The sequence below is a fragment of the Lutra lutra genome, chromosome 18 (genome assembly GCF_902655055.1).
Source record: "Lutra lutra chromosome 18, mLutLut1.2, whole genome shotgun sequence".
Taxonomy (NCBI): Eukaryota; Metazoa; Chordata; class Mammalia; order Carnivora; family Mustelidae; genus Lutra; species Lutra lutra.
This window is the reverse complement of record NC_062295.1, coordinates 14,768,366-14,783,759: the sequence shown is the minus strand read 5'-3', so window position 1 is coordinate 14,783,759 and position 15,394 is coordinate 14,768,366. Positions and strand designations below refer to the sequence as shown.

The following is a 15,394-nucleotide window of genomic DNA, read 5'->3' as shown; positions in this document are numbered from 1 at the left end:
TAGCTCTGAAAGCATCTGGGGAACTTTTAAAAATAACAGCACCTAGGTCCCACTCCCAGAGATTCTGATCAAGCTTGCCTGGGGTGCAGCTCAGATACAAGACATTTTTAAGGCTCCCAAGGGATTCTGATGTCCCGCCGAGGCGGAGAAGCACGGTGGCAGACACTTCCTGAACGTACTCTGCCTGAAACACTTGCCATGGAACTGGTTAGCACGGCTGGAAAAATACTAAAAGGGTGTTTTCCATTTGTTTCCAATCAGCAACATTCTGCAAGGACACGAGTCAGTTCCGTGAATTCAATATATTAATATATGTGTCTATGTATATTGAGAGGAATAATATATATTATTTAAGTAGCCAAAACAAAAGGATAAAGTAAAACATAACTTACAGCCACGAACTAAGAAATGAAGATGGATAGAGAGAAGCAAGCAAGCGGACTAATCAGAAGACAGTGACTACTGAGACTACGTGGGGAAAAAAAATCCTAAAAATAAGTAAGAAAAGTACAAACAACATTAACGGAAAAAACGAGCAAGAAGAATCAACAAAAGCCACTTTACGAGAGAAGGAAACCCCAACCGCCAATAAACACGTGAAAAGAGGCTCCATCTTATTACAATCAGGGAATTGCGAATTAAAACCACAACACGATAGGATGTTATTACCTCCTCAATGGGAAAAATGAAAACAGAAAGTCTGCTCATACTAAACATCGCGAGGACGCTGGGCAGCGGACTCACACGGCCCCACTGCTACTGCGAGCGCACAGGCACAGCTGCACGGGGAAGCCATCCAGCATCGCTCGGTCAAGCTCAAGAGGCACAGACCCGGCCCCCAAGCAATCCACTAGCAGCTATGGGCCCTCCTCTCCAGAGAGGCCAGCAGACACGTCCAAGAGCGACCACAGTAACATTGTTCGTAATGATGAAGAAGAAAAAAAGGAAAAACCAGATGTCCATGGACAGAAAGAATGGTATTTGAGGCATCAGTAGACTTACTACTGTTAAGATGGCAAATCTCTCTAACGGACCTACAAAGCCAACACAATTCCCATCAGAATCTACCCCCTGGTGGGTAGAAACTGACAGGCTGATCCTAAAAAAATCACATAGAAATGCAAAGGACCCAAGATAGTCAAAAAATTTTGGGGGGGGAGGAGAAGAATCAAGTTAAAAGACTCATAATTTTAGTATTAGTTTCAAAATCTACCACAGGGGCATCTGTGTGGTGCAGTCCGTTAAGGGTCCAACTCTTGGTTTTGGCGCAGGTCCTGATCTCAGTGTGGTGAGATTGAGTCTCGTGGTAGGCTCCGTGCTCAGCATGGAGTCTTCTTAGGATTCTCACCCTCTCCCTCTGCCCCTCCCCACTGTACTGGCGTGTATGCGCCCTCTCTCTCAAATAAATCTTAAAAAAAAAAAAAACTTAACATAAAGCTACGGTAACCAAGACAGCATGATACTACATGAGGACAGACTTACACAGATATATGGAATTAATCTAAGAGTCCAGAAGTAGGGGGTGCCTGGGTGGCTCAGTAGGTTAAGCCTCTGCCTCTGGCTCGGGTCATGATCTCAGAGTCCTGGGATCAAGCCCCACATTGGGCTCTCTGCTCAGTGAGGAGCCTGCTTCCCCCTCTCTCTCTGCCTGCCTCTCTGCCTACTGGTGATCTCTCTGTCAAATAAATAAGTAAAATCTTTTAAAAAAAAGAATCCAGAAATAAACCCCTACATTTATGGTCAGATAACTTTTAACAAAGGTGCCAAAATAATTCAGTAAGGAAAAGACAGTCTTTTAACAAATACCGCTGAAACAACCAGATATCCATATGTGAAACAAATAAATCTAGACCCTTATACTAGACATAAAATCACTTCGAAATGAACCATAAACCTAGATGTAGGAGCTAAAATGATAAAACTTCTAGAAGAGGGGTGCCTGGCTGGCTCAGTTGGTAGAACTTGTGACTCTCAATCTTGGGGTTGGGAGTTTGAGCCCCATGCTAGGTGTAGAGATTACTTAGAAATAAAATCTTAAAAAAAAAAAAATTCTAGAAGAAAACAAAGAAAAAACTCTCAGGACCTTGGGTTATGCAAAGAGTGATCAGCTACAACTCCAAAAGCATGAGCCAAAAGAGAGACAACTGATAAATCAGATTTCGCTAAAACTAAAAACTCGTCCACTTCAAAAGACACTATTATGAAAACGAAGACAAGCCACAGACTAGGAGACAATCCTTGTAGATCAGCTACTTGATAAGGAACCTTTATTGAGGATAAAGAATTGTTACAACTCCACAAGAGCACAATGTGGTTTTAAAAATGGGCAAGTCGTATTCAATCTTTCATTTAACTAAGATATAAAAATGGCCAATGAGCATATGAAAAGCAGCTTAACCTCATCGATCCCCACGGAATGCAAATTAAAACCACCAGTGAGAGACCACTTCAAACCCACTAGGGTGACTGTCATCGAAGTGGCAGACGGTAACGCGAGTGTTGGCAAACATATAGAGGAACTAGAACCCTCACGCCCGGCTGGTGGGGATGCAAACACAGAATGGTTTGGCCATTTCTCAGAAAGTTACACATTCCCTTATCACAGGACTCGCGACTTTACTCCTAGGAATCTACCCAAGAGAAATGAAAGCATGTGTCCACACAAAGACTCGTACACAAATGTCCACGGTGGCATCATTCGAAACAGCCAGAGTGGAAATGACCTCGGTGGCCAGCAACTTGTTAATGCGTAAGTAAAATGTGGTTCTTTATAAAACAGAATACTACTCAGCAGTAAAAAGGTACAAAGTATTGATACTATAGCATGGCCAGACCTCACACACATGATGCCAAGTTAAAGAATCCAGAGGCAAAAGATTACATACTGAATGATCCCAGGAAATTCCGGGGAAGGTGAATTTGTGGTCAGAAAGCAGATCGGTGGTTTTCTGGGGCTGGAAGTGTCAGGGTCTGACTGGAAACAGACTTGAGGGAATTTGGGGGAGGGGGTAAGGACATGCCTTAAAACTGGGAAAAGTTTTCAATTAGCAATAATCGCGCCTCGGATAAACCTCATTGGCTACGATACTGCCACTGCGCAAAGCTTAAAACTGAAATGTATAATAATTAAGTAACTTCCTAAAAATCACTGAAATACATTTCAATAAAACCACCACACAACAGAATACCTTACTACACAGCAAATAAAGTGAACTGTGCTCACATCTCTGGACGCTGCTCCCCCACCCTGGATTCTCTTTTTTGGCTAAAGAAGCAGCCTTTCAGGGGCGCCTGAGTGGCTCAGTGGGTTAAGCCGCTGCCTTCGGCTCGGGTCATGATCCCAGGTCCTGGGTTCGAGCCCCGTATCGGGCTTTCTGCTCAGCAGGGAGCCTGCTTCCTCCTCTCTCTCTGCCTGCCTCTCTGCCTATTTGTGATTTCTCTCTGTCAAATAAATAAATAAAATCTTTAAAAAAAAAAAAAAAAGAAGCAGCCTTTCAAGTATTGGAAGTAAAATAGTTACTATTAACCAGATATGGAGTTAATGAAACACTTCCATGGTTCTCTTCTCTGAGAAGACATGGATTAAATCTTTTCCAGATGTTAAAAACTCTGGGACATCAAGTTCTCTACACCCCAGCCCTTTATGGGGAGATGTTGCCAATAAAAATACTTTGAAGAAGTGCTTGTTAGTTTAATATTTTCTTACTTGAGCCACTCAGCAAGCAACCCCCATCACGTGTACCAAGGATGAGAGGACTCTTCTTTGGGAGTATTTACTTTATAAACTAACAACAGTGATCGAAGGGAAATGAGCTCAGGTTTGCCTTTATCATTAAACACCAAAAAGAAAAAAAAAAAAAATTCCACCTGCTCTCCAAAGTGTCATCTTAAAAGACTTCAACCACCTGGTGTCAAGACTTCCAGGCTCTATCCCTCTCTCCAAATCAACAGGTAAGAAAACAAATGTCACGTTGCCATGACGCTGAACAAGGACAGGACTGTCCTTTTGAACTGAAATGGCTGTTCAGAAACTGAACTCTGCTCTGAAAATTGTAATGCACACATGAGTCCTTTTACCGTGTACTTCTGAGCATCCTTTGCCAAGAGACAATGACCTGAAGGGTCAAGAAACTGAATAAGCTCTTTTCCTTACAGAACTTGATCTTGTTATCCAAGAGCTGTCATGGATCAACAAATTCGTCAAAAAAAAAAAAAAAAAAGGATTCAACAAATGTACCTCTCCTAACACCATCAATATGTTTTATCACATAATTATGCAGGATATGAGCCAAAAATGCACATACCAGGGACACACAACCATGAGTCCCAAAAATACAAAGGAAATCTGATCAAAGAAACCCATGACAGTTGGTCAATCTTTGGTTTGTACAAATCACAAATGCATCAGCAGATGTATCAGGGCCAAGGAACTGCACAATCCAGGGGAAATAATTAATTCTGTAATTCAAGCTGAAGGTCCTGGAATTGTGCAGTACACAACCTGTGCAGCTGTACGTGGTGGCCCTGGACATGGTCATCTCATAAAAACACAGATTCATCATCATGGCCTTTCAAAGGAAGTAGGTGAAAATGGAACAGATGAAAAAAAGTAGGGTAAGACCCTGAAGGCAGGCCTGTGAAAAACCTCAATTATCTATAAAGGAGTTTTACACAGGAAATTCTGGGGAAAGAAAAAAAAAAGTTACTAGACCTGACCTGGATGACTATTTTTAGAGCCTTCACTTTCTGGTCCGAGGCCCAGGCGTCCTTCAGCGACTGGTTGAGCTCCTCAATGCGGTTCACATAATCCTGTTGAGTCAAATTCAACAGTTCCTTTTGGGATCCCTGTGGGCAGAAAGTAGGAAGGTGTCAGCACAAAAAGAAAAACATCACTTGGCCACCACTCTGCGAACAATACTGAGTACTGGCTGAGCTTCTGTCTCTAAGTTTTTCTCATACGCCCAACCAGGACTGATAGTTTCGTCTTGTGACTGAAGAGGTTGAGTTTTCTGCAAAGAGGCAGAGGGCGGTCACTCAGACTGACCTTGGAGCAAGTCAGACCTAAGTCAACCCTCAGCTCAGTGACTCAGGTAATCATTGGGAACTACTGTGTGCTTGGCGTGGGCCACTGGAGACCTGAGACACAAAGATGAGCAAAAAGACATTACTTCTGCACTAACGGAGTTTCATGTATAGATGAGACAGATATTAATATAAACAGAGATACATGCTCCAGAGGAAACAATTTTTTTTTTTTCCAGAGGAAACAATTTTATGAAAACCTATAACATACATCACTTAATCGAAGGTGCCCATCGTAGGAAGCACAATTCTTTTTTTTTTTTTTTTTAAGATTTTACTTATTTATTTCACAGACAGAGATCACAAGTAGGCAGAGAGGCAGGCAGAGAGAGACAGGGAAGCAAGTTTCCTGCTGAGGAGAGAGCCTGATGTGGGCCTCGATCCCAGGACCCTGAGACCATGACCTGAGCCGAAGGCAGAGGCTTTAACCCACTGAGCCACCCAGGTGCCCCAAGAGGAAGCACAATTCTTTGTGTACCACTAAGGAAAAAAAAAAAAAAACATGCCAATCACAGACATGCGCTAATTGAGAGACACAGCCCAATTTCAGGGATATTCCAAATGTGGGGAAAAGGCTTATCTCAGAATGGAAGAAATACAGTAACAAAGGAACGGACTCTAGACTGGTAGTCGAGAATGGTTTCCTGGGGGCGCGTGGGTGGCTCCCTCTTAGTTAAGCATTTGCCTTCCGCTCAGGTCATGATCTCAGGGTCCTGAGATCAACTGAGTCCTGCATCAGGCTGCTCAGTGGGGAGCTTGCTTCTCCCTCTCCCTCTGCAGCTCTCCCTGCTTTTGCTCTCATTCTCTCGGTAAAATAAAAAAAAAAAAAAAAAAGCTTTAAAAAGAAAAAAAATGGTTTCCGGGACGAAGGGATGCTGGAGACAAACACGCAAGGGTGTACGAGTGTTACTGGACAATGGGGAAAGTGGGGGTGGGGGCTGTTAACCAGACCAGAGGAAGTGCCTTGAGGACAGAGAGCAGAAGACAACAAAAAACTGTGGTAGAAGGAAAGCAAGCTCATCTAATAGAATAAACAATGAATGTAAAGATTTAGCACAGCCTCTGGCACGTGGCCCTGCTTACTAACCCTGGGCTATTGTTAAGGTGTTATTTATTTACAAAGCTCCCAGCACTGAGGGAACTATTAACCCACACGAGACCACGAACAAAAAATCTTTTTTCTATCAATGTTCCCTGGAATCCAAAGGGAAGACCTCTTCATTCAAGAAATACAAGCAGAAGGTTCAGGAAATTTGGACTGATTCCAACGGGCCCCCTGAACTGCAAGATAGGGCCCTCCTTGTCCCTGTGCAGAAGGAAGAGCCACATGACTTATTTGGGCCAGCAAACATTTTTGCTGTGCGAACAGTGGCACGTGTCCTTCCAGGCTGAGGTGGTAAGAAATAATCTTTTCAGCCCGGCAGTGATGACCCCGGAAGCCATCTGTGGACACGGCAGCATCTCAAGACGGTGGTGCATTTGTCACCTCACAGGCTGAGTCATGTGAGGAAGAAATAAACCCGTGTTATGGTATCAGAGGCTCACCTGTTAGCACCATATAATCCAGCCTTGCCCTGACTCATAAGCGATGCTCGCCTAGAAGCCAGGGGGCAGCCATCTGCGGCTGTGAGCGGAGGACAGCAAGAAAATCAATCGGGGGGAGGGGGGTGCAGGGGGGGCGGGGAGAGAGAGACTGACACGTACAGAGTCAGTGACAGAAGGCTACAGAGAACCGAGAGAGGCAGAGGACAGCTGGCTAGGTATCTGGGTGATTCTTTAACTCCTGGTTCCAGACCACCATGCCCTCCGGCTCAGGTAGTGGCCCCGCACCCTTCAATAGACTCATTTGCAGCTGAAGCCAGCTCAAGTGACACCGGACTGAAGAGCTTCGATGCAAACACTCAGCGAGTCCCCTTCTGCCAGCCCAGGTTGGCTGAGGATATGCGGACCGAGGCTCCAGGGCCCCCGGATTCAAAACTGGGCAATGAGAGAGTGGACTAAGAGACTTTTCCGAGGACCTGAGGGCTCCGCTCTCAGAGCTGAACCGAGGGGCAAGCAGCAGCACAGAGCGACGGCCCCTGCCATCACACGGCCCTCTGTGGGTTCCACTGGGTCCACACAGCTATATTCTTCATGCCCATGTTTTGTTCGGGATGCAGGTAAAGGGAAGGGGAATGCCCAAGGGCACCGCGCCTCAGGCCTCCGGACTCAGGTTCAGCCCGTGCTGATGACAACGGGCAGGAGCACCCAGCATGCGCTGGGTGTTGGTCCAAGCACCTTGTACATGTTAACTTATTTCATTCCTGAACAACCCTAAAAGGCAGGTACTAGGCAGCGTCCCCCATTTTAGAGATAAGCAAACAGAGGCACAGAGCGGTTAAGCCCCTCGCCCCAAATCCTGAACTGCCCAATGGTAGAGCCGAGATTCAAACTCAGGCAGTCTGGCTCCAGAGTTTCTTACTCAGGATGCTAGGCGACCTCTCTAAAGGACATCCCAGGGGACACAAACTCCCCCACCTCCAGGGGCCAGGCATGTGGTGCTTGTGAGTGAACTGGGACAGAAAGCACTGCTGAACCTGGATGGCGCACGCCCTGGTTAAATGCAGGAATGTGAACCCTCAGGTATCAGGTGGAATTAAAAAAAAAAAAAAATTAGATTTGTATGTGAAATTCATCAACTTTTAAGAGTTGGACAATGAGTCGTGTTCTCCAAAACTACGTTTTCTGACAGGTTCGTGGGAGGCACAGCAAGCCAGCGGCACAGCCCCATGCAACCTCTGCACAAGGTATGATCTTTACACCGCGCGAGGCGCTTCCCGGGGAAGGTGGCTGCAGCTGACTCTTCCAGGCAGACCCTGTCCCCGCACAACCCAGGTCTGCACGGGCAGCACAGTGAGAAGACGCCTTTGGAAAACCAGCCCAAGGCAGCTCCTGCGCGCTCAGTCCCCTGCACCGCTGCTGGCCGCTTTCCCTGGGTCGGCTGGTGGCTTGGCGGGGACGAGCACAATGCGCGGCGTGGGAATGCATCACAGAGCGGCCCCTGAAATGCATCGCACTTGGCAGGAGAAACGGAAGCACTGACCCTGCCCGCGCTCAGCCGACAACTCGCCCACTCACCTCCTCAAAGTCATCCAGCTCCTCCAGCCTCGTCCGAACCTTCTCTGACATCGCAGACGTGGTAGTCCCGGCTTTGCCTGAACAGAATGGATTCCCGTCACACAGGTGGCTTTCTCTGTCCCCAACACCCCAAAGGAAGGCACCTCTGACTCTCCGCTTCAACGTGAATAAGGGGGCCAGGGACCAACTTCATTACAGACAATTCCGAGATCTGGAAAACCGTGTCCTTATGGAACCAAAGTGCCACTGGAAACATTTTTGCCTAGAAGCTGCCCCCAGAGTTCAGCAGGCCAGCCTCAAAATGGGCCCACACTCCATTCGGTCTTTATAAACTGCTCCCCAAATCGTTTGTTTTCTAAAGAAAGGCAGACCACAGAAGGACGCCAAAACTCCATCACACAATTGTCTCCCACCAACAAAAGGCCCCCTCAGGCTCGGACTCGGTGCGAGATTGTCACGTTCTAACACTAAAACCACTACCTCACCATCTGCCCAGCACCAGGGCTTCCAAGGCTGCCTCCTCCCATCACCTTTCAGCCGATTCCCACCATCCCATCCGCGGGTGGCCGGACAGAGGCAAAGGGATGTCCTCCAGGCCGCGAGCCAGCCGCAGGGTGAGGCTGTCTGTCCAGCTGGTTCTTCTGTCTAGCAGACCTCATCTCAGAAACCTTTCCCCATCTGAAAGGGGCTTCTGTTCTAGATATGAGGTCCCGCTGCTCCCGCCCCCCAAACCCACTCTCAGGAAGGGAAGTTCATTCTTTGAAGGCACTGGTTTCTTCGATCTGGTATTAACTCAAAGATTTGTCTGGGAACAGGCCGAGAGCACAGCACATTACTTAATTACTAACAAACGACTACTTAAGTTTCCAAATAATGTTTGTTTTTTTTAAAAACCTCATTTCTAATGTTCTTTTCAATTTGAAATATTATATAGAATGGGCACACACGCACATTTTAATAGGTAATTATAAAACCCTGTGCCCACCACCCAGCCCGGATATGGTCTTGCTTCCTAGTCACCGTTATCTTTACTTGATGAAATTCACCCACGTCATTACACAGAGCTGTTGCCCTGCTGTTTATTATTTTACACTGTGTGAATACACCACAATAGGCACAGCAGGGCCTGAGACTCTGTATTTCTAATGACTCCCAAATGATGTCATTGCTACTGGCCCCTGGACCACACTTTAAGAAAAACACAGAATTTGGGGTAGCTCAGTTGTTAAGTGTCTGCCTTCAGCTCAGGGCATGATCCCAGGGTCCTGGGAGTGAGCCCCGCATTGGGCTCCCTGCCTGGGGGGAGGCCTGCTTCTCCCTCTCTCACTGCTCCTGCTTGTGTTCCTTCTCTCACTGTGTCTCTGTCAAATAAATAAAATCTTAAAAAAAAAAAAAAGAAAGAAAGAAAAAGAAAAGAAAAACATGGAATTTGGGTAGAGTTGGAAAACACTTTCTGTAAAGGGCCAGATGTATTTTAGGTTTTGTTGAGTCATAGTCTGTCCCAGGTACTCATCTCTGCCACGACAGCACAAAAGCAGCTACAGGCAATATGGGAACAACCAGGCATGGTTGGGTTCCAATAAAACTTTATTTACAAGCTTAAACAGGGGGCCAGATCTGGCCTGCAGGACATAGTTTGCTCATTTCTGATCTACAGCATATCCTAATAGAACTGCCGAGTTACGAGGTTGGCCCAACTTCAATTTTAATAGACACCACAAGAGTGCTTTACACTCCCACCGGCAGCATGAGAGCCCTCCTGCTAGCCATTCTCACCAGCGAGTGACCTCGTCAGTCCTTCTGATGTTTGCAAACTGGAAGATATCCAACAGTAGAACTTACTTTTCCACGGTTTGGGGTCAAAGTTACAGCCCTAACAAAGGCGCCCCCGCTTTCCTGATGACCAAAGTGCTGCTCCCACCTGCAGAGGACGAGGGAGGGTTGCAGCTGCCATACTAGTGATCTGCAGAGAAACCACAGCTGTGCTCATCTGCACCCCGGGGGTTCATGAGCTGTGTCAGCTGCCTCAGAATCACTTGGAAGCTCCAAAAAAAGCACTTTGCAGGGGTGTCCTGCTGGCACAATCGGTTAAGCATCCAATTCTTGGTTTTGGCTCAGGTTGTGATCTCAGGATTATGAGAATGAGCCCCTTCTTGGGCTCTGCACTCAGCAAGGAGTCCGCTTAGGACTCTCTCCCTCTCCCACTCCCCACCCCGTGCTCACGCTCTCTCAAATAAACAAACTTATTTAAAAAAAAAAAAAAAGGCAATACCTGGGTCCCACTCCTCAAGATAAATTCAGCAAGTGAAGTGTGGCCCGCAGTGCGTTTTGTTTTTTTATTTTTTAAAGATTTTACTTATTTATTTGACAGACAGAGATTACAAGTAGGCAGAGAGGCAGGCAAAGAGAGAGGAAGCAGGTTCCCTGCTGAGCAGAGAGCCTGATGCAGGGCTTGATCCCAGGACCCCGAGACCATGACCTGAGCCGAAGGCAGAGGCTTTAACCCACTGAGCCACCCAGGGACGCCCCCCACAGTGTGCTTTTGTTTGAAAGTCACTCAGGTGAGCCTGCTGCAAAGCTAGTTTGAGGCGCACTAGTCCAAAGAATCTGACCGTGTGTCGTGGCAGAGGAAAAGGAGGACTACAGTGTTTAGGGACCAGTGGCCACTAAGACTGTGACTTCCGTCCCCAGCGCACATGGGGGGCATGCTGGGGGGTCAAGACCTAAGGCAAAGTAACGGGATCTCCAGAAAGGAGAATTTTATGATTCCCCAGCGGGTGAGGAGGCACCAAGAGAAGACTGCCGCTGCTCTGTAACACCAGACAGGGAGCTCCTGTTTTACTCCTAGAAACTCCTTCGGTCTTTCTCTCCCCCCGCCCCATTCATCTCCTAAGTCTGTATTCCAATTCTACAAGGTCCGTGCATGACCAAGGAAAGAAGAGCCTTACTGGAATTCAAAACCAGACAGGACACCACAGACTGTTTTCCTCTGTGAAATTATATAAAAGCTTATGGGAGAATTCCCCGTCGAGCCAGTAACAGCAACAAAAACTCACCTTTTTCAGATCCCATAAACAGATTCTGCAGAGGCAAAAATAATTTGTGAGTATTTTAAATTGACTAGTTTGAATAGTTTCTTCAACAACAACAACAAAAAACCTGGAAGGTACTTAATCACTCAAGGAGCAGGAAGATAACACAACTCGGCGTTTTCTGACAAAGGCTACTTACTTACCCACATGAAGAACAGAACTCTTTAATCAAAGGAGGAAAACGCAGCTCACTAGAAACGATGGCAGATTCAAATTTCCACACAATTCAGGACACTCAAAGTGAGCCAACAAGTGGCACAATTTTGGGGGCACTGGTGTCGGGGGTGGCCTTTGGCTTACTGTCGATGAGGGTTTCACGGCCTTGGTGCCACTGACATTCTGGACTGGAAAAGCCGGGTCGGGGGTGGGGGGTAGTAGGCACTGCAGGACATCTAGCAGCATCCCTCCAGACATTGCTGTGTGTCCCCTGGAGGGTAAAATTACTCCTGCTTGGAAAATCACCACTCTCAAGTAACTCAATGCTTTCAGAGAATCAGAACAAAATGCCTAGTCCAACGATTCTGCCCGCAGCCCCTCACCCGATGTGAGCCCTGAGAGGAAGCCGAGAGGAGAGGAATTGGGGCAGAGCTTTCCACCGCCCACCATCCACCGTCCACCGCTCCCTTCCTACTCATAGCCCCGATTTCTGACGGGCACACTGGCCCCCACTTCCCAGCGTCCTTCTACCTGTGTCTGGCCTGTGATGACCTTCAAGACAAATTCAACAGGGGCGCCTGGGTATCTCAGCGGGTTAAGTGTCTGCCTTTAGCTCAGGTCATGATCTCAGGGTCCTGGGATCGAGCCCCGAATCGGGCTTTCTGCTCAGCAGGGAGCCTGCTTCCCCCTCCCCCTCTGCCTACCTCTCTGCCTACTTGTGATCTCTCTCTCTCTGTTAAATAAATAAATAAAATCTTAGGAAAAAAAAAAAAAAGGACAAATTCGATGGGGTATGTCGATGCAGGACTCTGGGAGGGATCCTCAAATGAGCGAGGGTCCGTCCTACTTTCCCTCTGCCTTCTTCCAACAACTTGGTCATGAGGGGACACTGGACAGGGCATGACAGAAAGAGCTGCCATTCCAGCCCCAGACCACCCACCTCCCGGCTGCTTTTCAGGGTCGAGAGAGAAACGTCAGTCCCGCCTACGTCACCAATGAGGGTTTTGGTTTAAGTTCCTGAACCTGTTCTTCTCAGTGATACCAGTAACCCAGCCATGGCCCTGCTTTCCCTGGCCAGTCTCGGGTCTCAGCTCAGTGTCAACCACTCTGCCTTGTGGCCATCCAAAGAAACCAAACTTCCAGTTCTGGAAGAAAACCAGAGCCACGGCAAAAAGTACACCTTCTTGGGGGTGGGGAGGGGGCTCCTCACCCCCTAACTGGGACCTCCCCAGACACAGGGCTCCGCGGTTCCAGTTCTTCCTCTGAACTGTGCCAGAGCCCAGATTCTTGACACATTTTTTGAGACATCAATCAGCACAGTTTTCTCCCAACTAACACGGACACGATGAGGGGAAAGTACGGAGCCCAGGAGTTGGGGCAACGTTAACTGTGATGTTGCGATCTATAAGAAATCCTGTTCCTGGCACAGAAGCTCCTACTACCCTTGGAAACCAAGAGATGAGAGCGGTAAAGGGGTCTTCTGTTCATTGACTTTTGGACCCACCTTACGGATGGGGACTGGTTTCCACGGGAAGCAAACAGGCGATCAAAGGATTAGAACTTTCAGTCCTACCCCCAACCTCCAGGGAAGGGAGAGGGACTGCAGGTCGAATCCATCACAAATGGCTAATGATTTAATCCATCCGTGTCTATGCAATGAAATCTCCTTAAAAACCCCAAAGGATTGGGCTCCGAGAGTTTCCAGGTTGGTGAACAGAATGCACCCACCTGTCACCAGGCAGGACACCAAACGTCATGGGGACAGAAGGTCCTTTGTACAGAACCTTGCCCTAGGTCTCTCTCCCAAAGGACACTGATTTACCACCTTCAATAGCCTTGCAATCTAGTGAGCGACCCGGTTTCCCGAGATCTGTGAGCCACCTAGCAAACGAGCCGAACCCGAAGAGGGGGTGGTGGGATCGGACACACTGCCAGATGGCCGGAAGCACAGCGGACAACCTGGACTCGTGACCTGCGGCTGAAGTGGGAGAGGGCGTCAAGGGACCAGGCCCCTAACCCGTGGGAAGTGACGCCATCTCCGGGTATCTCTGTGTCAGAACGCAGCGGAGCTGTAGGAAACCCGGCCGGACGGAGTCAGAGAATTACCTGGTGTGAGGGAAAATCCTACACACGCCACCGGGGGCAGAACCGCAGGGACAAAACGATTACTGCCAAGTCCGCAGCGGGCCCTGGCTGAGAGCACACTGGTACTCACGATGGAGAGCTTTTCTGTGGTGGTGTAGCGGGCAAGGATTTCTCCCCGTTTGCTGGCCCAGGGCTCGAAGTCGGATCCTACAATGGCGTTCTCGTCTCTGTCTCGTCTCTTTCTAGAGCTGTCCTGAGGAAAGGCAAGACAGGCCGTCAGCCACAGTACCCTTTTAGTCTTTATTTTTTTTTAAGGTTTTATTTATTTATTTGACAGACAGAGATCACAAGTAGGTGGAGAGGCAGGCAGAGAGGGGGGGGGGAGGGGAGCCTCCTCAGCAGGGAGCCTGATGTGGGGCTCGATCCCAGAACTCTGGGATCATGACCTGAGCTGAAGGCAGAGGCTTAACCCACTGAGCCACCTAGGCACCCTCCGTTTCAGTCTTTAAAAACAAAGCATAAACCATGCTGGGTAGAGATTGCTTAAAAAAAATAAAAAAAAAACAAAAACAAAGCATAAGCCAACACGGTGACTGCAGTTGACCGTAAGGTATTGCAAAACTGAGATTTGCTAGGAAGAGTCCAACGTAAATGCTCTCACCAATTTAAACAAACAAACAAACAAAAAGGTAAATATGTGAGGTGATGCATGGGGGACCTGCTTTCACACTGTATACAAACAGCAAATATTCAGGGCACCTCGGCGGCTCAGACCATCATGTGCTCATCTCTTGGTTTCAGCTCAGGTCATGACCTCACGGCGGTCGTGGGATCGAGCCCCGAGAAAGACTCCATGCTCAGCGGGAGTCTGTTTGAGGATTCTCCCTCCCCGTCTCCATTATCCCCTCCCCCAACTCATGCTCTAAAATAAATAAATCTTTTTTTAGGAAAAAAAGACAAGGGACAACTGGGTGGCTCAGTGGGTGAAGGCTCTGCCTTCGGTTCAGGTCATGATCCCAGGGTCCTGGGATCGAGCCCCACATTGGGCTCCTTGCTCAGCTGGGAGTCTGCTTCTCCCTCTGCCCCTCACCCTGCTCGTGCTCACTTTCTGTCTCTCTCTCAAATAAATAAAAGCAATCTTTAAAAAAAAAAAAAAAAAGAATCAAGGCACAGCAAATGATCATTTTTCAACCACCGCAACGGCAGAGTTCAACTACAGAGAATATCCTGGGCGGCAAGGCTCTGGGAAGACAGGCACCGCAAGTGGTGCTAGAACACTGGACAGTGACTTGGTGGCAGCTGTCAAAACAGTGAACCCACTGCCGTAGCCCAGTATTAAACTTCTAAGAAGTTACCCTGCAGGGGGGGGGGCGGTGCCTGACTGGCTCAGTGGGTGGAGTGTGTGACTCTTGATCCCGGGGTTGTGAGTTTGAGCTCCATGTTGGGTGTAGAGATTGCTTAAACATAAAACCTTTGAAAAAAAAAAAGAAGGGGCGCCTGGGTGGCTCAGTGGGTTAAGCCTCTGCCTTCCGCCCAGGGATCAAGTCCCACATCGGGCTCACTGCTCAGTGGGGAGCCTGCTTCCCCCTCTCTCTCTGCCTACTTGTGATCTCTCTCTCTGTCAAAAAAAAAAAAAGAAGTAGTAGTAGTAGTAGGTATCCCACAGAAATCCACGTGCACGAGACATGGGTCTGTTCAAGGCACAGCATGCCACAGCCAACACGAGCGAACACCAGAACAGTCCATGTGTCCAGCATTAAGTAAGTACTCCTTTTTTAGGATGCAAGGCAGCCATTCAAAATAAGAAGATTGCCCCCTAAGGGGCACCTGGGTGGCTCAATTGATTAAGCAACTGCCTTCGG

At 47.9% G+C, this 15,394-nt stretch overlaps 1 protein-coding gene and 1 pseudogene across 1 annotated transcript in view; both read right to left on the bottom strand.

Annotated features, from left to right (window-relative positions):
- The window catches only part of VPS35L (VPS35 endosomal protein sorting factor like), a 118,061-nt gene that overhangs the window by 92,301 nt on the left and 10,366 nt on the right, over positions 1-15,394 (bottom strand). The window contains exons 4-7 of the mRNA XM_047713195.1: positions 13,663-13,785; positions 11,256-11,280; positions 8,200-8,276; positions 4,717-4,845 (exon numbers count right to left, since the gene is read on the bottom strand). Of these exons, the coding sequence (XP_047569151.1) occupies positions 4,717-4,845; positions 8,200-8,276; positions 11,256-11,280; positions 13,663-13,785 (354 nt within the window). The remainder of the gene's footprint in view (positions 1-4,716; positions 4,846-8,199; positions 8,277-11,255; positions 11,281-13,662; positions 13,786-15,394) is intronic.
- LOC125091194 (uncharacterized) lies at positions 2,974-3,105 on the bottom strand (annotated as a pseudogene).